The sequence below is a fragment of the Poeciliopsis prolifica genome, unplaced genomic scaffold (genome assembly GCF_027474105.1).
Source record: "Poeciliopsis prolifica strain line A6 unplaced genomic scaffold, Auburn_PproV2 SCAFFOLD039, whole genome shotgun sequence".
Classification (NCBI taxonomy): Eukaryota; Metazoa; Chordata; class Actinopteri; order Cyprinodontiformes; family Poeciliidae; genus Poeciliopsis; species Poeciliopsis prolifica.
Window position 1 is genome coordinate 5,177,054 of NW_026562414.1, and position 24,568 is coordinate 5,201,621.

Genomic DNA, 24,568 nt, shown 5'->3' on the forward strand with positions numbered 1-24,568 from the left:
CTTCTGAATTCTTTCTTTCCCTTTTTACTTTTTTCTTTCAGTTTTTCATCCTTCTTTTCCTTCTTTCCTTCCTCTTCCCATCCTTCCTTTCATTAGTTTGTCAAGCTTTTTTTTTCTTTCATTCTTTCCTTCCCTCATCCCTTCCTTCCTTCCTTAAGTCGCGTCTGAAACTATAACACAATTTACAGAAACGCCAAAACATCATATAATTAATAAGATAAAATCTTAATTTAATCAACATCAAAACATGTTTGCATCGTCTTCCGTTTCATTTTATTCTTATTTATTTTTTATCATTTATAAAATTTCTCCTAGTTTTGGAAAATCTGATCCTTCGTCTGGATCCGTTTCTCTGATCCTGTATCAGAAATCATTTCACTGCAGAGTCCCTGTGTTGCCTTCAGGGAAGCTCGGACGTTAGAATTCAGCTATGCCGCCTCACGCATCACTTCCTGCAGCTCCAGGGATCAGGATTAAGGTCAGATCATGTTCCTCCATGTTGATGAAAAATATCGACGGCCCATTAAAAGAAGGGAGTCGGAGGAAGTGAACGCAGCAGCAGCATTTCAGTCGGATGGTAATTATGGGATTCGCTGCGTTTAATAAAGATTAATGCGCTGCCTTTAATTAAAGGGATGGAGCCGCCATTTTTACAAAAGCCCCACTGATCTGTGGCGAAGGCCGAGGCAGATTAGTGGGTTTTAAACTCACTTTCTCATTCCTCCATTGCTGGTCGCTTCAGGACAATGGGGATTAGCAGGAACCTGAAAAACGCGACACTACCACTTTAAAAAGGCTGAAGCAGGGTGTCAAAAGGGAGGCCCGGGGGCCATTTGTGGCCCCTGGATTGATTTTGTCCGCATATGACTTCAGTTCATGAAAAAGCTGGGTTTGATTCATCAAATTTCTGGTTTTTGGAGAATTATTGATTTGTTTAATTATTTCAAACAGGTTTTTAAAAGCAAGAGAAAACATTCTTACAGAACCAAGAACTTCTGTTTGGAATGAAGTAGGAAGAAGTGAACTCTTACTTAATCACTCATCATAGATAGATCGGGAACAACTGACCAAATTTCCAGAAGTTTAAAATTTTTGACTTTTGAAACTGAGAAATTTCCGTGTTTTTTTTTTTTTTTTTTCTTTTAGAATATTTTTGAGATTAACCTCAAATTTTCAGATTTTTTTTTGTTTTTCTATCTCCAGTCACCTTAATACGTCGTCGTACAGGAACATTCATCTGCTTGAAAATTAAGTTTTGATTTGCTGTAAACCGTGTTGGTTTTGTATTTTCTAATCCATCGTTTATTGAACTTTTCAGGACATATTTTGTTGTTGTCGTTCTCTTTAACATGAACTTTCAAACCAAACCATTTGGCCTTTTAGTGTTTTGTCTTTTCTCGTTTTACTAACATTTTCCTTCCTCTGCACCTCCATCAGGAGCTGGAGGAGCGTCTGCGCCATCATCACCACGCAGAGCTGCAGTCGCTCAGGGAGGCCCACCGGCAGAGCATCGAGACGCTCAAACAGCAGTCAGAGCAGGAGCTGCAGACTCTCCGCTTCGAGCTGGAGGACGAGGGGAAAGCCATGCTGGGTGAGGCTTCAGTCATATTTCCTCTCATCAACAGCTGGTAGCATCGAAGCTAATAAAACCGGTAGAAGTTTTATTTTACTTTTCAAATTGGACAGACCCAGGTTATTCAAATACAGGCAGACATCTTTTGTAAAGTTTCACATTGAAGATTAATTTAAATGGGATTGTGTGGAGTAGTAACAAGCAGTCAGTGTCTTACCCATATGAGGCTGCTGTCAGTCATCTCAGTTTAGAGAGAACAATATTATCGTTCATCGCAATAACTTATGGGACAATTTATTGTTCAGCAAAATTTATTGTGACATTTCTAGTCACACATATTGTCCATGCATCCTTAAAAAGTCTTAATTAAGGCCTTAAAATGTCTTGAATTCACTAAATAAGTTATGCTAAAAAAGTTGTAATAATTTTGCAAAACTTTCCTTAAATGATGAGTTAAAGGTTTTTAAATAACTCAATTTTGTTTAGTAAAACAACACAATTTGGGTCAATGTCTAAATATACTCAAACATATATGAGAAATTGGATAAAATAAATGCTAGAGGAGCTAAATCTGGAGTTAAATATATCTGAGGTGTATTAATACATGAGGACCACTCAGTTTATGGAGCTAGCGCCGCAGCAGAGTGAGATAAATGGGCCTCCATTAACCTTCGTGTCTCGGTCCTGACACTGCAGAGCTCCTTCCATCCGTCTCTCTCTTCCTGCTTCTTGACATCCTTTTATTACCCTCTTTTTGTCATTATCACTTCCTCCACCAATTTTCATACTCTTCCCCACTCAGAGTTATGTGTTTTCAGGCGTTATTCACTACAGAAAGATAGTCTGTTGATAGACAAGTTTAAAACGTTTCCTCTCGTTTTTGCTCTGTTTGCAATAACAGATGTTTGGAGTGAGGATTAAATCTGCTAAAGGAAGCAGATGCTCTCCTCTTTGTTCAGAGTTTGGCTCCTATAAAAATCTTTTTAGTGTTTCTTGAGGTTGGCGGCCATTTTTCAACATGGCTGACATTCTTTTAATCTTTAAAAGAATATCTGCTAATTGTTTTAACGTGTTCAGAAGTTTAGCCATAGCTTCCAGGAACATTTGTATGTGTTTAGTGGTTTTTTGCTATCTTCTGTTAATTTTTCTCATCTTTTTTGTGGATTAGGTTTTTTTTTATGTGTTTAGCATTTTAGTGTTAGCTTCTGCTACATATTTTATGTGTTTAACAGCTTAGCATTAGTTTCTTCAAATTTTTGCATGTGCTTATTATTGCAGAGCTAAGACTTAACAAACTAGCGGTGAGTGAGTCTAATGTTTAGATTACCATGTTAGCCACAGTTAGTGCTAACATATTTCCTCCATTGCAACCATGGTGGCCATTTAGAAAAATGTCCAGTGGAAAAGTAAACACAAGATCAAAAAAATAAAAATGATTTCTATGATTGAAAACGTGTTGGCTGTTGCTTGGCACCAGACACATTAATTGAAGATTTTAGCCCAAAAATAAAGTTTTTATGACAACCTTGCCAACCATCATAAAAAATAAAAAAATATATATATCAGTAAATATATTTTCTGTGGGTCCAGTCATGTATGAATTGACAGCAAAAATATTCATCTGGGAAAAATATTGACAAATTTAGTTTAACAATATACATTTTCCTTGATGACAATCTTAAAAAATTGTGGCCATTTGGACGATTTTTTCAAAAAGCAGGTTCTTGTGCCCAGTTAGGTTTTTGTCTTTCTGGAGCTTTCTGACAAACTCCTTCATATTCAGCGTCTCTTTTCCTCTTGAAATATACATTCTTCCTGGTTATTGTCGTCCTGCAGCCTCTCTGCGATCGGAGCTGAACCACATCCACGCCTCGGCCATCGAACACCTGCGGCAGACTCACCACCAGGAGTCTGCAGCTGCCAAGGCCGAGCTGGAGAAAGTCCTGGAGGACAACCAGACCCAGGTAGAAAGAACCTTCGTCTCTTATCTGTTCTCAGCCACGCTTTCATTTTCAGACCGCCATAAATCTCCGCTTGACAGCTGCGGACTGAACTGTGTTTTAGCATTTAATTGTAATAATCAGTGTGACGTTAATGGTTTCTGCTGAAGCCGCATGATGAACGACTCTGCCGACTCGTCTGAATCCTCCCAAACACTTCAGACTTCTCTGTCTCTCTGATGGGCGGCGGCGAGATCGCGTCATTAAAGTCGGGTCTGAGGAAACTGTCTGAAGAGCTTCCTCCCGAGACAAATGAAGTGTCGATTATTTTAACGACTCAAAGTTTCAGCAAAGCTGCAAATGCATCAGGAGTCGATATTTTCAGCGTTGCTCAAACCTGACTGATGATCATTAAACCCGTGATTCCGTTGATCATTTGTGTAATTTGACTTTAAGAAAATTAATTTGCTTCATTACATTTATTACTGAAGACCCGTTTTTCACATCACATGAATGACATGATTAACAACTAGATGCTACTACTGGTGGAAACCACAAAGAAGACAACAACAGGAAGTGGTGGGAGGATGATGCCAGGACTTGTTTTTTAATGATTTATCACTTAAACTTGTTCTTATTTTATGGAAACACTACGATTGCAAAATTGTGTTTCTAGACATGAGCAGAGTTTTGCTCACGTTTGTAACAGAAACGCAGCCACAGTTTATCGGTTTCTGTTTCTCTACAATCAGATCTGAAGAGTTTTCTCACCCTAGATTTAAAATTTTAACCTTTTGGTCCTTCAGATTCTTCATCAAACTGTAAAAATGACAGGTCAGATTGCTTTTAGATTCATCGCTCATACACTGAAAAAACATTAAATCTTACCAAGTAATCCTGGTTTCAGTGCAAATATTGTTATAGAGATGAAATAATATGAAACTAACTTAGAAACAAGATATGAAGGCTGGTTTTAAGTCAATATTTCTTTAATACTGAGTACAAAGTACTGGCTATAAGTCACATTTTTATGTGTTTATGGTTTATCTTTAGCATCTGCTAATCTTTTCATGTGTTTAGTTACTCAGCATTGGCTTCTTCAGATTTGTGTATGAATTTGATGGTTTAATGTTTGCTTGCTCTGATTTGTGCAGATCTAAGATTCTTTGTAAGTGAACTTGTGGTTAGTAAACCTAACCTTTTGAATCATTCAAAAATAATATAAAAAGTAACATAAATTGACTAAACCTTTTTTTATGTATATTTTACTGTTAAAACATAAAAACATTTGGAGAGGATCCTGAAGCGAAAAGATGCTGAGCCCAGTTCCTAAGCAACAGAAAGTTTATTACAGTTTTAATCGAGGAAAACTAAAACCAGTTAAATTACAGAATTACAGTTGAAATGTTGGCATTTTGTCTCCAGTTTTAGGAATGGAGCCCCCAATAATAAAAGTTTCCTCCATCACTAATGACACATATTATTTTTATCTGTGCAGGAAACTTTCACTGCTTCACTGCATTTTTCTTTCATTTGAAGTCGCAGAAATTACAGGGAAGGTGGTGAAATGATTAGATGATGAAGTGAGCGTGCTTTAGGATGCAGACTCTCTACCACACACACCCACACACACACCATCCCTGCCCTGCAGGGAACCGTCCTACTGTTGCTTGTAAATCATCCTAATTACCCTCATACGCCACGGGTTCCTCTTTCGTCATCTTATGATTCAGATGTTTTACCAAAGACGCGCAGCTGGTTGTCTTTAATTCCCTCCATCTTTTGCTGCTGAGGCGACAAGAAGTCAATAAAGGTTAATATCTGAGCGTTAGAGTCTGAACTGAACTGCCAGTCATGCAGTAAATCGGAGCAATGGCTCCATTCAGATGCTGCAGTTAAACTAAAGCAAAGCAGATTGTAGAGCTGCAGGGTTTTTTTGTTTAAATCCTTGAAAATTCTTGAAATTTAAGGTTTGGAAAGTCCTTCATTTCTCCTTGAAAGTGCTTGATATTCAAACTGCACAGTTTTGTAATAAAGTTTAATTTAATGTCTATTAAAATTTGGAAAACATTATTGACACTTGAATCAAACATCTTAATTAAAAGACACATTTCTTCCTCGCTGAAGTTAAATCAGAGTAAACTTCCTGGTTTTGGTCAGTTTCTATTTGCTATAGGTCAGAAAATCTTTTAGGGATTATTTTGTGTATTATATTTAAACATTTAATTTATGCAGGAAGGTTGATTTGTTTAGATTGTTTCAATGTAATCAATATGTATTATTTCTAATAACTTACTGATTATTTTATACGTTCAAAAATGTTATGGATTTTAAAGATAGAGTGAAATTTCAAAACATTTTGTAATAGTTTAGTTTATTTTCTTATGTAGAATACTGTGAAAATCCATTAATAATAGTAATATCATGTAATCAATAATTTAAACTTTTGTTTTAGTTAATTGATTGTTTTTATCTTTGGAAAAGCTTCCCTTGAAAAGTCCTTGAACTTTGCTGTGTTGACATCATGAGTCCTGCTTTCAGTCCTGCTTTCAGTGACGCGTTCGGCTGCACGAAGCGTTCAGGAGACAAACGAAGGGAGAAACTCACTGAAATTGTCAATTTCACACATCGTGCTGCTGCCTCTGCTGACAGTTGTCTGACTGATAAACGTGGGTTTATTAAATCCCATGAAGTTCATAAACCATCCGTCGCCTCGTAGCAGCATCCTGCCAACGGGAACTAAACAACGCTTCATTCCGATTCTCTTTGCTTCGGTTAAACGCTCGGCGCGCAGAAACCAGGACTTTCCTTTTCCTCAGGTTTCAACTTTTTTTTTTCTTTTCTTTTTGAGAATATTGAACTCAAATGGTTGGACCTGTGAGGACAAATAGATGTCTTTCCAGCTATTTTTCTTAATTGCTTTTATTTGCAGTAATCAGATATAAATCCACTGAAACATGAAAGTAAATTATCATCTCTTTCTAAAACAAGCTGAAAATAGCGTCTTCAGAAATCTCAGTATTATCTTTTACTCTTAAGTTTTGGATTAAATCGTTGCATATTTTCTGCAGTTTTTCCCTCTGACTCCAGATGCTGTGCAGCTTCACGTATTTTCGTTCCAACTTTTTTTACGTTTGGATGTAACTGTGGCAACAAGGTGTAGTTTTTACAACTGATGAAGTGAGCGTGCTTTAGGATGCAGCACCCCCAAAGCAGCTGATTAGCATCTCAAAAGCTCAAACGACATCTGAAATACGACCCCAAAACTCACAGGGGAGAAAGAGAACAGGGTCATATCCCTTACTCCAGCTTCAGTCAGAGGGTTGTTCAGACGCGTAGCGGGACTGACTGCTACTGGAGATCCTGTGGAAACAGCTTTAAGTTTATCAATATTTAATTTCCCTTTGGAGAGGGAAAGAATGAAGGTTTATTGATTGCTGAGGGGAAGTTGCTTGTTTTTTTATCACCAAGGGGAAATAGTTTATGAGTTGACAAGCAAGATGTTAAATATTAGTAATACAAATATAACCGTAACTGATAACAATTTATAAAATATACATAAAACTAAGAGTGATGTAAGTAACTTAAATGACAGAAATATGTATTTTTTTTATTTTTCAATTGAATTGAAAGTGATACCAAACACACAGCTGATCTCTAAATTAACATTAAAAAGTCTAAATATAAATCCAGTTAAAACCTGTGATGATCTCAGAGGGATTCTCCGTCTAATCTGACTTTGAGGAAGTTTGTGAAGAAATCTGGTCAAACATGTTTAAAACATGTTTCTGTGAGATGTTTTAAAAAGTTGAAACCCATCAATCATTTCCCTTCCACCTCACAATACTTTGCATTTCTCTGACATAAAATCCCAATAAAACACCCTGAGGTTCGCAGCCGTAATGAGAAAACGGTTACCTTATTACTCGTCTCTTTATAGAAATATGCTGCGACAGGTCTTGTTTCTTGGCCCTGAAAATGTTCCTTGGAGGGAATATTTTCTGCCTCCAGAGGAGATTTGGAGTCGGAAAGTGTCTGCGGTGTTTGGGGACGTCGCCCAGCAAGCAGCTCTGTTATCTGTCTGAAGCCAGAAGTCGCTGTTTGGTCGCTCCGGATTAAAACCGCTGCTTCCTTTCTGCTTTCACTTCATCTCTCTGACTGCGACCCGCCGAGTTTCTAGAAACACGTTTCAGCTCAGGAAATTTTGTTAAATGATCTGATCATTCACTGTTTTACACTCTTTTATTTACACTCTGCTGCCATCTTTTACTATCATTATTAAACTTGTGGATTTATTAGTTTTAGGAAAGTAATCAATTCAGGACATGATATCAATGTGACAGATTCTACAATATCACCATTTACTAAACTAACATGAAGCCAAAATGAAAAATATTTAATCTTCTTCAGCAGGAATAACTCAGTTTATTTTTATTCACACCACAGTGTTTAAATCACGTTGAGATCTGGACTTTGATTAGGCCATCAATGCTTCTTCACTTTCTGAGCTGTTTTGCTGTAGATTGATTTCTGTGCCTGGGATTATTCTTCAGCTGATAATTTCATGGATACAGAACAAAAATGGATGTTAAAAAAAAAAGCTCCAGAAAAGTGAATAAAAAGTTTCTGTTTTTAAAGAGAATCTGACAAAGAAAAATGTTTGAAACAAATAATATGGCCTTTAGAGACGGAACACAAATCATATAAATTGTCTTAAATTCCAGTTGAATCAGTTAAAATGTTTTAAAGTGCAGGCCAATCATCAGTGGACAGTAAAGAATCCAGTTGTAATGAAACATTTTGTCCTTTTCAAACCTCATTAGAAGAACAAATTTGTGCATCGAGAAATACATTTAGCATGCTAAGGTAAATGTTATTTAATTTGGTTAAGAATAATTATCGTACTATCAATAAATGACTTCTAATGCATGTTGTTAGTTGCCAGAGCAACAATAACACCTTTATCAGCTCAGAGGTTCAAACTGATGAAAGTGAGGATGGATGCTCTCTGCTAAAATATCCCTCGCCATCTTCCATGTTCTTTCAGCAAACAGTGGAGACAGAGTTGTTTTTGGTTTCACCACCATTGACCTGCTACTTTACCCGCCATTGAAAGTTTTATTAAAGTTTGTCTGCTAGTCTGCAGCTCATGTGACCAAAGCAGGCGAAGAGGTGAAAGGTTAAAACAGTCAACATTGTCTTGTTGGGAAACCCCAAGATCACTGGGAGTCTTAAAAGATACATTTGATTATTTTAGTTCATTTTTATCTCCAAAGAGTGATGCTGCAAAAGTTTGAACAATCGCAAACGGACTGATTAGTGTGAAAAGGTGTTCAATATTATTTTATTTTAAACACTTATTGAATGCTGAAACACCTATTCATTGATATTTTAACAATTGAATTGGTTTTTATCAATGCAACCTGGCACAACATTCAGATTTTTGATCTGGGCCCAAATGGAAATGAGTTTGATGTCCCTGACATAAGACAAGAGAATCATGGACTATTTTGACTGAAACAAGATATTTGGAGGTGGAATGATGTCACACCGCCAGCAAAGGGAGATTCTGTGATGTCACTGGCGATGCCGTCTGTGATGTCATCAACTGCAGAATTGTATGTAACACAATTCTGCATATTTGTCATTGCTCGCAATACTACTGACCAGTTCAGACGCTCGCAAACCCCTTAAGATATTTTATCGACGATTTCATTGATAGTGTTTGAGAAAATGTCTCAGCAAAGAGCAAGATCAACAATGATGGGATTTAATCCAAGGAGGGGAAACCACCAACACCCCCAAGGCAGGAGCTCTACTGCCAACCCTGATGATATGGAAAAAGAGATCCATCGACTGAACGGCCTTTTGAACAAGGAAAAGGCCAAAAGGATTGCAGTGAGAGAGAAGCTGGAGGAAGAGCTCCAAGAAATGGAGTTCCAACTCAAGAAGCAGGAGGAACTGAAAGTTGGCTATTTTGATCAGGCCTGCAGAGCGAAGGCCGAACTGGAAAGGCTGCAGAAGTTCAGAGACGTGGAAGTCCTGAAATTTGATGTGATAGCTTCTCAGGCTCAGCTTGAAATCAAAGATATGGAGAAGGAGGAAATTCAGCAGAAATATGAACAAGTGAGGGTCTCCTGCTTTCACACAGTTGAAGCATTTATGGATGAACTGCATGAAGAGAAAGAGAAAAATAAGGCATTGGAAGAAGAACTGAAGGAGCTCCAGAGGTCATTCCAGGAGCTCAATGCTAAATATAATGCTGACTTGATAAAGAGGAGAGAAGAGACCAAGTCACAAACATTTTACGAGGAAAAGATAAGTGAGAAGCAGCGATTACTGGAAATTGTAAAAACCGAGATGGAAATGATGAAGGTAGAAATGATAGGAAAAATTGAGTCAATGCAAGAATCAGAACAACTTTTACAGAGAGAATTGGAGGAATCTAAAAAATCGTATTTGGTCCATGAGAAAGAAATCGCAATCCTGAAACTAGACCTGGAGCGATGCCAACTGGAGCTAAGGCAAGAGAAAGAAGATAATTTAGAAAAAATTGGAAAAAATAAGGAGCTGACTGAAGAACTGAAAGCCCAGAAAGAAAGTGGAGAGATCCTGAAGAAGCAAATGATTGAAGAAAAAAGATTTTATCTGGAGAAGGCAGAGGAGAAGAAGAAGGTAATAAATGACTTAGAATTGGAAAAAACCTTCCTGCAGAAATTATCACAAAATGAGATTAAATGCCTGCAGGACAAACTGAAAAACGCCACAGAAGAACTGAACAAAGTTGACACTTTATATCAAGATTTGTCCATGAGATATGAAAGAGACATCAGTTCACTTAAAAAAGCTGCAGAACGAAACCAAATTAAAAGTAATTCTGTCGAAAATATTGTTGAATCTACAAACGATTTACCGTCAACCACCACGGCGAGTCCTCAAGAAGAAGAAGAGGAAACATCAGTCGGCCATGTCGACGCGATTAATGATTCAAATGACATGGATTCAGAGGAGGAACAACCTGAACCAGAACCAGAACCAGAACCAGAACCAGGTTGTTCTAAGGACGCTGAAGACATTGAGGATATTATGACCCAACAAGAAAGTGGCCTTCAGGATTTAGACATTAAAAAGAAAACGAAAACCACCATTTGGAAAAGAATGAAAAATTTCTTGGAATCAAGTCAAAACGAAAACCAAAGACAGAAAACGATAAAGATGATTAATTTTGATATTTATCAAGACATTAAAGAGAAGAACTGAGGACCACATCCAGGTTGTCGCCTCTGTGTTCAGGGCAAGTTTTAAAAGTTTAAAGTTTTAAAACTTTTAAGTTATAAAGTTTGAAAACTTTAAAGTTTTAAAACTTAAGTTTTAAGTTAACTTAAAACTTAAAACATTGCACGGCCCAGTATTTTAACACTGAAAGTTGCATTAATAGTGTTTTAAAACTCACCATTTTGTCTTATTGGAAATAAACCCATTAAAACGTCTTGATTAGCTAAAAACTGACCTGTGGCATGAACATGTATAAACATTCAGAGTATAAAAAAATATTAAAACTTCTTTAAAACTTTATAGTTTTACAGTTTTAAAACTATAAAACTTTATAAAACAGTTTTTCCCCTGATTGACAAAATAGATCCTCCCAACCCAACAAAAAAAATGGTGGGCAGCACGGTGGCGCAGCGGTTAGCGCTGCGTCTTCACAGAGACCATCTGTGTGGAGTTTGCATGGTCTCCCCGTGTTTGCGTGGGTTTTCCCCGGGCGCTCCGGTTCCCCCCACATCCCCTAAAACATGCAGGTCAGGTCAGTTGGTCGCTGCAAATCGTCCCCAAAACAGTTTATAAACTCCAACAATGTTCAGTTTTATTGTTAAACTTGTAAAATTAATTGGCATTTTCCCTCCACTGGTTTAGTGATAGAGGCTCATTAGTGCAACACTCAGCTAAATATTTATAGCAACTTGTTGATTAAAATTTCCTCTTTTCATAGTAATGATTTCTCTTTATTTTCACTGTACTTGTGCTTTCATGGTTTGACCTTTGGTTGACCTTTTCACATTAAATTGCCCTGAATTGTAGCTCGTTATGCTTCGTTTAAACCTGTATTTTAGAGAAGATTATCAAAAGGATCATGCAGTGGCGTCTTTAGGACGACTGTGTCTCTGTGGGTAGATGGACCAGAAGGTTGTCGGTTCGATTTCAGCTTCCTCAGCCACATGCTGAGGTGCCATTGAGCAGGGCATTTAGTGGCAAGTTGCCCAGCGACCTGCATGTGGGTGTAAATGTGTGTGTGGGTGAATGTGACTGCAGTGTGAAGCGCTTTGAGTATCAGCATGACTAGCAAGTTCAGTCCATTTACCTTTGATAATAAATCCTGGTTTTCTTTTCATTAGTGATGTTTCATGACGTGCCGAGGCTTCGGGGCGAGGCAAGTAAAGGAGGGGAGGTTTCCGTAAAGCGCGTATCGAAGCTTGCTTCATTTAGGGGAGGAGCCGAAAACGATGACGTCCGAAGCCTCGCTGCCCGGCTGTACCATGTGACCGCTTCAGGCTGTACCATGTGACCGCTTCAGGCTGTACCATGTGACCGCTTCAGGCTGTACCATGTGACCGCTTCAGGCTGTACCATGTGACCGCTTCAGGAAGTGGTTTGACAGCTTCATTAACCCCACAAGCTCCATTTAAAATGTGGATTGTTGTAGGTGAGATGCGGTCAGTTAGAGAGTGGATAGAGGTTTGATAGTTTGGATAGCAGAGTTTTGATTGTGGTTATTTAGTCTGAGACAGTTAGTTTGGAGTTTGGAGAGTTTAGGAGAGAGAGAGAGAGAGATCGGAGATTTAGGAGCGTGTCTTTTCAAAGGCTGGAGAAGTAGTGTCAAAAACGAGGAATCGTTTGAAACCAAAAACTGTGGAGAAATTGTTGTTTCTTAATAAAAATGAATAAAATAATCCAAGTTACACAAGCATTAGCCTCTTCACCACCCCCTCCCTAGTTCCACAAGCACTTTCACTGTCCTCTGCCTGATGAAGCCATTTTTCTAGAGTCACAGAAAAATATTATTACACAACATGCCATATCACATGACACGACTATTTTGGGAAAAATTACACACAGAGAATACATTCAACCAATATCTTATTATTCACATATTATTTACATAATTTATGTAGACAAATGATTTTGTCCTACACCTTTTGTGACGTCATTCCCAAGAGAAATAAAAGACAAAAATTCAATGCATCACACCTGTTTAAGATACAGCTGGCTGTGATTATACACCTGGCCAGTAGGTGGTTTCGTGAGCACATGAAGCTTCTAGAAATGAACCCTTTCTGAACCAGTTGGATCAAGCGGTTCAATGCCTCATGAGGCTTCATCTCACCATCACTACTTTTCATACCAAACATAAAAAACGTGATTTAACACATTTAGACTTTTTCAGGTTCCAGTTAAGATTAGAGTTAAATCTGTACATGGAATTAGATGATAATTGTAATCATAATTTAATAATCCGGGCCGTGAAGAAGCCCAGAGTTATTTTATCTCTGATAAAACAGGTTTTATCAAAGATAAAAGTTACTGTGTGATATTTCTCTTAGTATTTATTTAGAATAACAAATTCAAGATAAACTTAACAAAAAAAGTGCAATTCAACATGAAAACTGTGTAGAAAAGGAAAAAAACAAGAACAATCCATGAAAGTATGAAAACAGAGAACTTAATCAGAAATCATTTCCATTACAGGAAGAAATCAATTCTTAGATAAATACTTTGTAATAAATATGAAGCTTTTGTGTTGTTGAGCTTATTGCTGTCTGCTTGTATAAAAGAGAAGAAAAAGGGCTGAGAAATGCCTAAGTCAGTTTTTTAACCAGCTTTATAGTCAGACTGCAAATTATGTTTTGTTTAGGACGTTACTTATCGGTTTTGTTTGTCAACCTGGGTTTAATTCCCAGTCCTGGGGAATCTGCTGCATGTCATTCCTTCCTTTCTCCTCCCAATTTCCTGTTCAACCACTGCAAAAATAACGGCTACTAGAACCTAAAACACTTTATTGGAGCCTAAAAAACTTTTTAAAAACTAAACAAATGGACCAAAAGTCAGAATGATTACCTCCACATTGTGCTCGTTTCCTCTTGTTAACTTTCTTCCATTGTCTCTCATTTTCTCTCTTTCCTTCATAATTAACAGGTTATTTAATACACACACACATGCACACATTTATACGTCCCCTCCATGGCTGCCACCTTATGGTGGTGGGGGGTTTGAGTGTCCCAGTGATCCTAGGAGTTATGCTGTCGGGGCTTCATGCCTCTGGTTGCGCCACCCAATGCAGACGGGTCCAAGGTGAGGAACCAGACCAAGCGCAGCCCAAAGATCCCATATGATCAATACGACCATTGGAAACAGGTTGGACTCGACCGTACAGGAGGTCCTACCCTTACGGGGCCCAGAGGTGCAAACCACTTCAGCATATTGAAAGCACGATTACAAATTACATAAGCGCTAAAACATGAACGAAAGTGTAACAGAGAGCAAAGTGTGTGTATATGTCTTTGTGAATTTTGCCCAAAATAATGAAGGTTGTGTCTGTTTCTGGTGGGATGTTTGAGTGATGCCACGGTTTAGAGCCACCTAGTGGTGTGATGACAGACTGCATGCAACGGGTCCTTCAGGTTTCCCCACCAGAATCCTGTGGAGTTCTGGTGGGGGTCGGTGCGAGAGAGGCAGCTCTTCATTACTTCTTTTACTTGGGGTCATATTTTTCTAGTTCAATACTAAACAAAATACTATAATAACATTTAACATCTACAAATATGATTTATAAAGTTTTATAATGGTTATACTGAAAAAATATGACCCTATAAGTGGGAACTGCGCCAGTTGGTGTTCCTGGCTGACCATTCAGTCATGATGCTAACTGTGTCTTTTGTTTTTCAGCTGAGGGGCCACAAGCAGGCAGTGACGTTTTGAAGATTTGTCTTTTGTTTTTTTGTCATTCTAGTAAATAAGCAGAGAATGTTACACAAGCACTAAAACATGAATGAAAGTGTTACAACGTTGATGAAATGGATCAGGTATGTCCCAGTGGGAGACCTAAGAAATCGCTCATTGCTCTGCGGCTCGTTTTTAATCGGAAGTTATTCTGGCTTTAACGTGTTTTTTAAAAACATTAACGTTCTTGGTGATATAAAAATGCTTTCATTAATGGTATTGTGTTTTTGTTCATGTTATAGAGCTTTTGTAATTGTGGTTTCAATTTGCTGAAGTGGTTTGAACCTCAGGGCCACCGTACACCCTGGAGCCAGGCTGGGGCGCTTTGGGAGCCCCTGGTGGCCAGTGGCTGATATGACAATAATAAACCTTTAATCCCTGAACAATATCAACTATTTGTGCATCGAGAAATACACTTAGCATGCTAAGGTGAATGTTATTTAATTTGGTTAAGAATAATTATCGTACTATCAATAAATGACTTCTAATGCATGTTGTTAGTTGCCAGAGCAACAATAACACCTTTATCAGCTCAGAGGTTCAAACTGATGAAAAGTGAGGATGGATGCTCTCTACTAAAATATTCCTCGCCATCTTCCATGTTCTTTCAGCAAACAGTGGAGACAGAGTTGTTTTTGGTTTCACCACCATTGACCTGCTACTTTACCCGCCATTGAAAGTTTTATTAAAGTTTGTCTGCTAGTCTGCAGCTCATGTGACCAAAGCAGGCGAAGAGGTGAAAGGTTAAAACAGTCAACATTGTCTTGTTGGGAAACCCCAAGATCACTGGGAGTCTTAAAAGATACATTTGATTATTTTAGTTCATTTTTATCTCCAAAGAGTGGTGCTGCAAAAGTTTGAACAATCAAAAACGGACTGATTAGTGTGAAAAGATGTTCAATATTATTTTATTTTAAACACTTATTGAATGCTGAAACACCTATTCACTGATATTTTAACAATTGAATTGGTTTTTATCAATGCAACCTGGCACAACATTCAGATTTTTGATCTGGGCCCAAATGGAAATGAGTTTGATGTCCCTGACATAAGACAAGAGAATCATGGACTATTTTGACTGTAAACAAGATATTTGGAGGTGGAATGATGTCACACCGCCAGCAAAGGGAGATTCTGTGATGTCACTGGCGATGCCGTCTGTGATGTCATCAACTGCAGAATTGTATGTAACACAATTCTGCATATTTGTCATTGCTCGCAATACTACTGACCAGTTCAGACGCTCGCAAACTCCTTAAGATATTTTATCGACAATTTCATTGATAGTGTTTGAGAAAATGTCTCAGCAAAGAGCAAGATCAACAATGATGGGATTTAATCCAAGGAGGGGAAACCACCAACACCCCCAAGGCAGGAGCTCTACTGCCAACCCTGATGATTTGGAAAAAGAGATCCATCGACTGAACGGCCTTTTGAACAAAGAAAAGGCCAAAAGGATTGCAGTGAGAGAGAAGCTGGAGGAAGAGCTCCAAGAAATGGAGTTCCAACTCAAGAAGCAGGAGGAACTGAAAGTCGGATATTTTGATCAGGCCTGCAGAGCGAAGGCCGAACTGGAAAGGCTGGAGAAGTTCAGAGACGTGGAAGTCCTGAAATTTGATGTGATAGCTTCTCAGGCTCAGCTTGAAATCAAAGATATGGAGAAGGAGCAAATTCAGCAGAAATATGAACAAGTGAGGGTCTCCTGCTTTCACACAGTTGAAGCATTTATGGACGAACTGCATGAAGAGAAAGAGAAAAATAAGGCATTGGAAGAAGAACTGAAGGAGCTCCAGAGGTCATTCCAGGAGCTCAATGCTAAATATAATGCTGACTTGATAAAGAGGAGAGAAGAGACCAAGTCACAAACATTTTACGAGGAAAAAATTAGTGAGAAGCAGCGATTACTGGATATTGTGAAAACAGAGATGGAAATGATGAGGGTAGAAATGATAGGAAAAATTGAGTCAATGCAAGAATCAGAACAACTTTTACAGAGAGAATTGGAGGAATCTAAAAAAATCATATCATGATCTGACTTTGGTCCATGAGAAAGAAATCGCAATCCTGAAACTAGACCTGGAGCGATGCCAACTGGAGCTAAGGCAAGAGAAAGAAGATCATTTAGAAAACATTGGAAAAAATAAGGAGCTGACTGAAGAACTGAAAGCCCAGAAAGAAAGTGGAGAGATCCTGAAGAAGCAAATGATTGAAGAAAAAAGATTTTATCTGGAAAAGGCAGAGGAGAAGAAGAAGGTAATAAATGACTTAGAATTGGAAAAAACCTTCCTGCAGAAATCATCACAAAATGAGATTAAATGCCTGCAGGACAAACTGAAAAACGCCACAGAAGAACTGAACAAAGTTGACACTTTATATCAAGATTTGTCCATGAGATACGAAAGAGACATCAGTTCACTTAAAAAAGCTGCAGAACGAAACCAAATTAAAAGTAATTCTGTCGAAAATGTTGAATCTACAAACGATTTACCGTTAACCACCACGGCGAGTCCTCAAGAAGAAGAAGAGGAAATATCAGTCGGCCATGTTGACATGATTAATGATTCAAATGACATGGATTCAGAGGAGGAACAACCTGAACCAGAACCAGAACCAGAACCAGGTTGTTCTAAGGACGCTGAAGACATTGAGGATATTATGACCCAACAAGAAAGTGGCCTTCAGGATTTAGACATCAAAAAGAAACCGAAAACCACCATTTGGAAAAGAATGAAAAAATTTCTTGGAATTAAGTCAAAACGAAAACCAAAGACAGAAAACGATAAAGATGATTAATTTTGATATTTATCAAGACATTAAAGAGAAGAACTGAGGACCACATCCAGGTTGTCGCCTCTGTGTTCAGGGCAAGTTTTAAAAGTTTAAAGTTTTAAAACTTTTAAGTTATAAAGTTTGAAAACTTTAAAGTTTTAAAACTTAAGTTTTAAGTTAACTTAAAACTTAAAACATTGCACGGCCCAGTATTTTAACACTGAAAGTTGCATTAATAGTGTTTTAAAACTCACCATTTTGTCTTATTGGAAATAAACCCATTAAAACGTCTTGATTAGCTAAAATCTGACATGTGGCATGAACATGTATAAACATTCAGAGTATAAAAAAATATTAAAACTTCTTTAAAACTTTATAGTTTTACAGTTTTAAAAAAACTCCACAAAGAGACCATCTGTGTGGAGTTTGCATGGTCTCCCCGTGTTTGCGTGGGTTTTCCCCGGGCGCTCCGGTTCCCCCCACATCCCCTAAAACATGCAGGTCAGGTCAGTTGGTCGCTGCAAATCGTCCCCAAAACAGTTTATAAACTCCAACAATGTTCAGTTTTATTGTTAAACTTGTAAAATTAATTGGCATTTTCCCTCCATTGGTTTAGTGATAGAGGCTCATTAGTGCAACACTCAGCTAAATATTTATAGCAACGTGTTGATTAAAATTTCCTCTTTTCATAGTAATGATTTCTGTTTATTTTCACTGTACTTGTGCTTTCATGGTTTGACCTTTGGTTGACCTTTTCACATCACTTTTTATATTAAATTGCCCTGAATGCCTAAATCAGTTTTTTAACCAGTTTTATAGTCAGACTGCAAATTATGTTTTGTTTAGGACGTTACCTATAGGTTTTGTTTGTCAACCTGGGTTTAATTCCCAGTCCTGGGGAATCTGCTGCATGTCAATTCCTCCTTTCTCCTCCCAATTTCCTGTTCAACCACTGTAAATAATAACGGCTACTAGAACCTAAAACACTTTATTGGAAAAAAAAGTGTTTTAAAAACTAAACAAATGGACCAAAAGTCAGAATATAATTACCTCCACATTGTGCTCGTTTCCTCTTGTTAACTTTCTTCCATTGTCTCTCACTTTCTTTCTTTCCTACATAGTTAACAGGTTATTTAATACACACACACATGCACACATTTACACGTCCCCTCCATGGCTGCCACCTTATGGTGGTGGGGGGTTTGAGTGTCCCAGTGATCCTAGGAGTTATGCTGTCGGGGCTTCATGCCTCTGGTTGGGCCACCCGATGCAGACGGGTCCAAGGTGAGGAACCAGACCAAGTGCAGCCCAAAGATCCCATATGATCAATACGACCATTGGAAACAGGTTGGACTCGACCGTACAGGAGGTCCTACCCTTACGGGGCCCAGAGGTGCAAACCACTTCAGCACATTGAAAGCACGATTACAAATTATACAAGCGCTAAAACATGAACGAAAGCACTAAAACAATAATTATAGCGCTTCATGGTCACCTGGTGATGTTGTAATGTAGATCTGAGTATCATCTGTGTATCAGACGTTAAATAAAAGGTGCCAAAACTATGCTCTGATTCCCTCTAAAGCCAAAGTCGAAAACATGTTGAAGTTTCGGATGCGTCACTCATCGGTGACGTCCTGATAATGGACTCATTGTGTCGCCTCCGTGTGGGCGCTTCATTGAACCCACGCACCGTTCGCTCGCTGCCTGAAAATCGCTGCTCATATTGTCCATTTCACACCACAACAGAAACGTCTCGAGTCCCTGAGGAGCTGCGAAGGAAAAGAGAGCAGCTCAGCTGGTGGCCATGAGTAATTTCACCCACTGGTCATGTTTATATTCAGTCATCTGGCAGTTTGGAGCGCTGTTGTCTTTTATGTTCAGACGGATTCAAAGCACTTTACCCAAAATCTTATTGTTACAATCTCATTTACCTGGATATAAGTGGCATATTTTAACCAACAGGCTTGTAGTTGAGATTTTTCAGACACAATTAAAATCAGATTCACCTGAAGAGGAGCAACATGTAATTTAAGGGTTCTGTTTGGAAGTGATTGGAAGATGCTTCAGGTTTTCTCTGATAATTTGATGTTTTTTGTTTCCAAGGTTGATCATTGGAAAGCATCTTAGTGTTTTAAACTGCTCTTCAAATAAATTAGGGCTGAAGCTATTATATAATCGCCAACTAATCGATTAATCATCAGAACAGTTGATAGAATAAGGAACAAACTTCAAATATTCCTCCGTGTCTGCCTGTTTTTATCACTAATTCTTGTTATTTCTCCTTGTTCTGTGTAAATTTGCTGATTCGAAGGATGGAATGAAATTCTCAGTTTCCATTTTATTGATTAAATGATTAATCACAATTAATCGATTATGAAAATAATTGTCAACTAATTTAGTCATCATTAACTGCAGCATATAGACTCAATGAAAAGCCATTTGATTAAAAAAACCCAACACATTCAAAGCAGTAATTAATTTTATCTGATGACTCAATAATTGTCAAATTAGTCAATAGAATAATTGATTAATAAAATAATTGTTAGTTGCAGCACTGAAATGAATATTCCTCCATAGTTTGTGCAATTTGTATATTGATTTGCAAGGATGGAATAAAACACAAGTTTTATTCCATCCTTTATCTCCAAATTCTGTCACTCCTGCCAGTTTCTACCATTTTTATGTCCATTTGTGAAGTCAAATGCCTCAGAGAAGCCAAACGGTGGACTGGCATTCCTTCGCTGTGGTTTTTATTATTGGGCAGCCAACATGTTGTTCCTGAAGCTATTGATCCCGCTCCAGAGAGGATGTAAGGCCGGCGCCTGGCTGCAGATGGATTTAGTCGCTGGCGTCTCTCCTTCCTCCTCACTGGGTTCCTTTCCTTCCATCTGTCTATAAACCAGTTAATCCAGTAATGCAGCTGTCCTCAGGCTGCGGGTTTGGGTCCAGAAAGAGCTGCATTGAGTGTGTTTGTGTCCGGCCTCCCTGAGGGAACACTTTCTGTCACAAGGGTCGGCGATTTCTACGACCCAAAGAGCCATTCTGCTCTCAGAAAAGTCAAAAACATTCATTTAGAGCCGCAAATGTCTCATGACTTTTTGAAATTTCTTATTTTTTATAGAACCAGCAGATGGAGATTGTTCATTTTCAGGTTTCATTCGTTGGACTTAGGTCAAAACTTTGACTAGGCCATTCTAATACATTAATATGCTTTGATGTGAACGAACTTTTCAATGTTTCTGTGTTTTTATTTTCCTGAATCTAATAATTAAACATTCAACTGGATTCTGTACCTTGAAAATTCTTGAATTTAATTTAATGTTTTCAAGGTTTTCAAGCACTTGATTTCTGGATGAAGTCATTGAAAGTGCTTGATATGCAAATGGAACAATTTAGTAATAAATAATCCAAATTAGGAAAACATTATTTACAGCTGAATCCAGATATTTGCATAAACCTGATGAAAATACACATTTTTTCCTGCTGTCTGAAGATAAATCAGACTAAACTTCGTCTATTTTAGGTCAGTTAGAATCAGCAAAATTATTTCTATTTATTAAACGCCAAAAACCTACAGAGATTTTCTTTATAGTGTTTAAGCATTTAATTTAAGCAAGAAGGTAAATTTGTTTGGATTGTTTCAGTGTTTATTTTCTCCCTGCTGTCACAAAACATTAAGAGTAATAAATATGTTAAAACAGTGTCATTTGTATTGTTTTTATCTGTAAAGTGGTGCTGCAAAAGTTTGAAAACTTACCTTAAAAATGCTTGAAAATACTTGAACAGGGATGCATCTCAAACCTTCAGATGCATCCCTGTTGATCTAAAGGGATGCATCTTTAGTTGTGGTGATGATTCAGTCCGATCATCACCACAACGCCGATGATTGGACTGAATTATTTCCTGGTTTCAGGAGCGGGACCTGCTGAGCCGGATCTCTGAGCTGCAGGAGGAGGTTTCCCGGAGGAAGAGCCACATCGCTCAGCTGGACCACCAGATCCACTCGCTCAACGAGAACATCAGCACCCTGACCAAGGAACTGGAGCTGAAGGGCAAAGAGGTGCTGAAGATCCGCAGCGAAGCCAACCAGCAGATCCGGTAAGACAAAACCCAAAGCGTTCACTGCCAGATCCAGTTACAGTTTGAGATGCATATAAGATATTGAAGGGGACATATTATGCAAGATGAACATTTTGTTCATTTTTTTACATCCTCTGAAGCTGGCTCTAAAAACAGGCCAAGCGCTTAAAGAAAACCATCCAGCTGTTTGTTTTTTTATCAGTAAGTTAATGTTTCTTGGTGTCTGGAAAATTTGCCATTTCAAAAACCTCCCAGTTGTTAAGTGACCTTCCATGATGTTACCTAGCAACTCCAGCCAGACCCAGCACATTTGGGTCTGGCTTCATTCTTGGTGCAGGAGGCTCCACTTTTGCTTTTCAAAGGCGCACTACGGTTTTAATAATTGTGCTTTTGTTTGTAGCTATTTTGAGTGTAAGTATTGAGTATGTGGATTTAAAGTGGCAGGAGGACGGAGCGGACTAAAATCTCACAATCGAAGAATAATTTTGTGCAAAAAATATAATGAGCTTGTTTTGTTTAGGCCACAGGCCTATACTGACCTGTTACAGGAAGAATTCCAAGTTTCCTTTAAATCCATTCAGCAGTGGATCCGTCTCAAACCTTTTGATGCTAAATTTAAACTCCCCAGATTATATTTGATGACGCCTCGCTCTCCTTCTCATTAAATCATCAAATTGGGAATCTTAGTTATTTTGGGTGAAATGAAAAACCCTGATGTGCAGCCATGTTGTTCCCTGCGGCTCCATGTGAATTTTTATAGCAGCTGATGCGTTGAAATCAGTCATCTTTATGTGTTTAAAGGTTTTTTTGTTTTGTTTTCTCAGCCGCCCTCCTGTTGCGCCGTTAGTTTGCTGACAGGCTTCTTCTGTTACATAAAGTCTGGTTAAAAATAGACTGATAAATAAAAAAAGAGGAAGATGTGCGCCCCTCAGGGAGAGTCGGAGTGAGCGGCACACTCCTTCATTATCCCCCCTCCTCCATTTTAAATCAAACGTCCCTCCATCAAAGACCATCAGCTTCCACCATCGTTTATTTGACTTAGTAAATTATTTAATGTCACATTCACTGCTTTCATTTGGTTGATTTTTTTTCCTCTCCATCTTAATTACAGCCATTGTTTGTTTTCATGCGGTTTGTTGTTTGAGTTATTTCCATGCGGCGTGCGTCTCCTTTTTCCAATCTCACTCCCACTTCCTCCGCAGAGCAATCAATTATGGTTTCTCCCAGGAGAAGCACGCAGTCGCCGCGTCCTGATTGAGTCTTCAGGCGAAACGTCGGCCATTTGCAGATTAAAATGAAATCTGTTTCTGCTTCTTTATTTATTTTTCTGTGCGCGTCACCGCACCGCAGAGCTGGACGGGATGAAAGGAGATTTGTTTCGGTTCTGCTCTGCTGGAAAATGGCACAGAGACGCCATGACGGCGGCCATGACAGCGGCCATGACGCCCGCCATCAAACGAATTCTGATTGGTTCAGATCAAGGAAGAAAAATGGACATTCTGTCATCCAACCAACTGTTCGTCAGTCCGTCCATCTATACATCCAACAGTTCATCCAACCATCCTCCCAGGAGGAGACGTTACATTCCCAATAAATGTGGTTCACTGGAGTCACATACTTTTTGTCGTTCTGCAATTTGAGTTGCATTTATTAAATTAATTATTTTAGATATTTAATAGTTAAAATACAGGATAAAATATAATTAATTAAAACAGATTTTAATTCATGTTTACTCTGAGTGGAGGATGATTATGTAGGAAACAGCTGCAGTGTGCAGCTTTGCCAGAAGATGGCGCCAGACTTGACGCCACACTCCTTTAAAATGCTGGCAAACATTAAGGCTTTCAATCAGAAAGTGGAGAATTGTTTACATTTATAATCAAATTTTGTTTTTGAAGGAATCTTTTTATACTTTTAAAGCAATTTCATGTTAAAACATCTAAATAAAACTTGCATAGGTTTTCCCAAACTCATCACCCAATTCTGAGCTTTTAATGCTGAATTATACATCTGTACTTCATATTTATAGTTTTCCAAGTAAAAAAATAACGTCATCATTGTTTCTTTATAAACTGGGTTGATTTTTTGCCGCTCCAGCTCAGGTTGGGCTCGTTCTGTGTGTTAACTAACCGCTGATTCTCGCCTGCACAGTTCAGCAGATCGATGCTGCGATTCGCTCAGCTCTTCCTCTTCCTCTCACCTCAGGGGTCATGAACAGGAGCTGACGAAGAGGCACGAGCGGGAGCTGACGGAGCTGAGCACCGCCCACAGCAGGGAGACCCAGAACATGCTGTCGGACTTCAACAAAGCACAGGAGCTCCTCAAGGACAAGATCTCGGCTCTTCAGATTCTGTACGTACGCGAAGCGAGTTTGACTTTGGTTGTTACGGAGAACATCTGTTTAGTTGGAAAGAGATTAAAACTGGAATCTATTTCACAAGAGGGAGGAAAACGATGCTGAGCAAACTTTAACTATGACATTAATGAGACAAATTCAGTGAAAACATTTTGTTGTTTAAATCAGATTTACTGAGAAATCTGGGAGTTTACAACTCATAAAAAATGTTTGATTTTTCTGAATTTTTACTCATTACATCATCGGTAAACTGTTTCCATCCATCCATCCGCCCGTCCATCCGTTTGTCCAGCTTTTCTTCCTTCCAGTCATTTTGTAGATTTAATTTTTAAAGTCTGGCCTCTATTGAAATTTTTCATAAATCATCTTTTATATTTTTATTGTAAAAATTGAACAAAAAGGAACAGAGACTCTGGAAAATATTAAATATTTTGGATTTTGGCATATCAGTCTGACATCTATATATATAAATCATTTCTGATGATCCAAGTGGTTTATATACTGATTTATTCCAGCGATGTGAAGGTGACATTAGCCATTAGCTGCAGCCGGTTTTGTGCAGAAAAAAATAAAAGCTGTCAGAGATAAAAAATAAAAAAAAGGAGAGAAAACAATGGATGCTGGAAAAGAAAAGCAGAGGAAGTGGAAGGTTTTTAGTTGCTGGCGGCGATGGCAACAGGCCGAACCTGAAATTCATAAAGAGAGTCAGAGTGAAAGTCGGAGGAAGACAGATGAGTGAAATAAATGTTCTGCTGTTCTTAAAGGCAGCAGCCCCCCTCTTCATCATATCTGACCTCCTTTTCAGTCACATTCTGGCGACAGCACAGCGCCACCTGCTGGTCTTTACAG

The 24,568-nt window shown here is 38.4% G+C and overlaps 1 protein-coding gene across 4 annotated transcripts in view; it reads left to right on the plus strand.

Moving 5' to 3' along the window:
* The window catches only part of LOC129375430 (protein FAM184A-like), a 171,616-nt gene that overhangs the window by 84,463 nt on the left and 62,585 nt on the right, over nucleotides 1-24,568 (plus strand). For all 4 annotated transcript variants that reach the window (XM_055054505.1, XM_055054504.1, XM_055054506.1 and 1 more), the window contains exons 15-18: nucleotides 1,438-1,591; nucleotides 3,410-3,537; nucleotides 21,197-21,381; nucleotides 23,569-23,715. In XM_055054505.1, coding sequence (XP_054910480.1) covers nucleotides 1,438-1,591; nucleotides 3,410-3,537; nucleotides 21,197-21,381; nucleotides 23,569-23,715 — 614 coding nt within the window. The remainder of the gene's footprint in view (nucleotides 1-1,437; nucleotides 1,592-3,409; nucleotides 3,538-21,196; nucleotides 21,382-23,568; nucleotides 23,716-24,568) is intronic.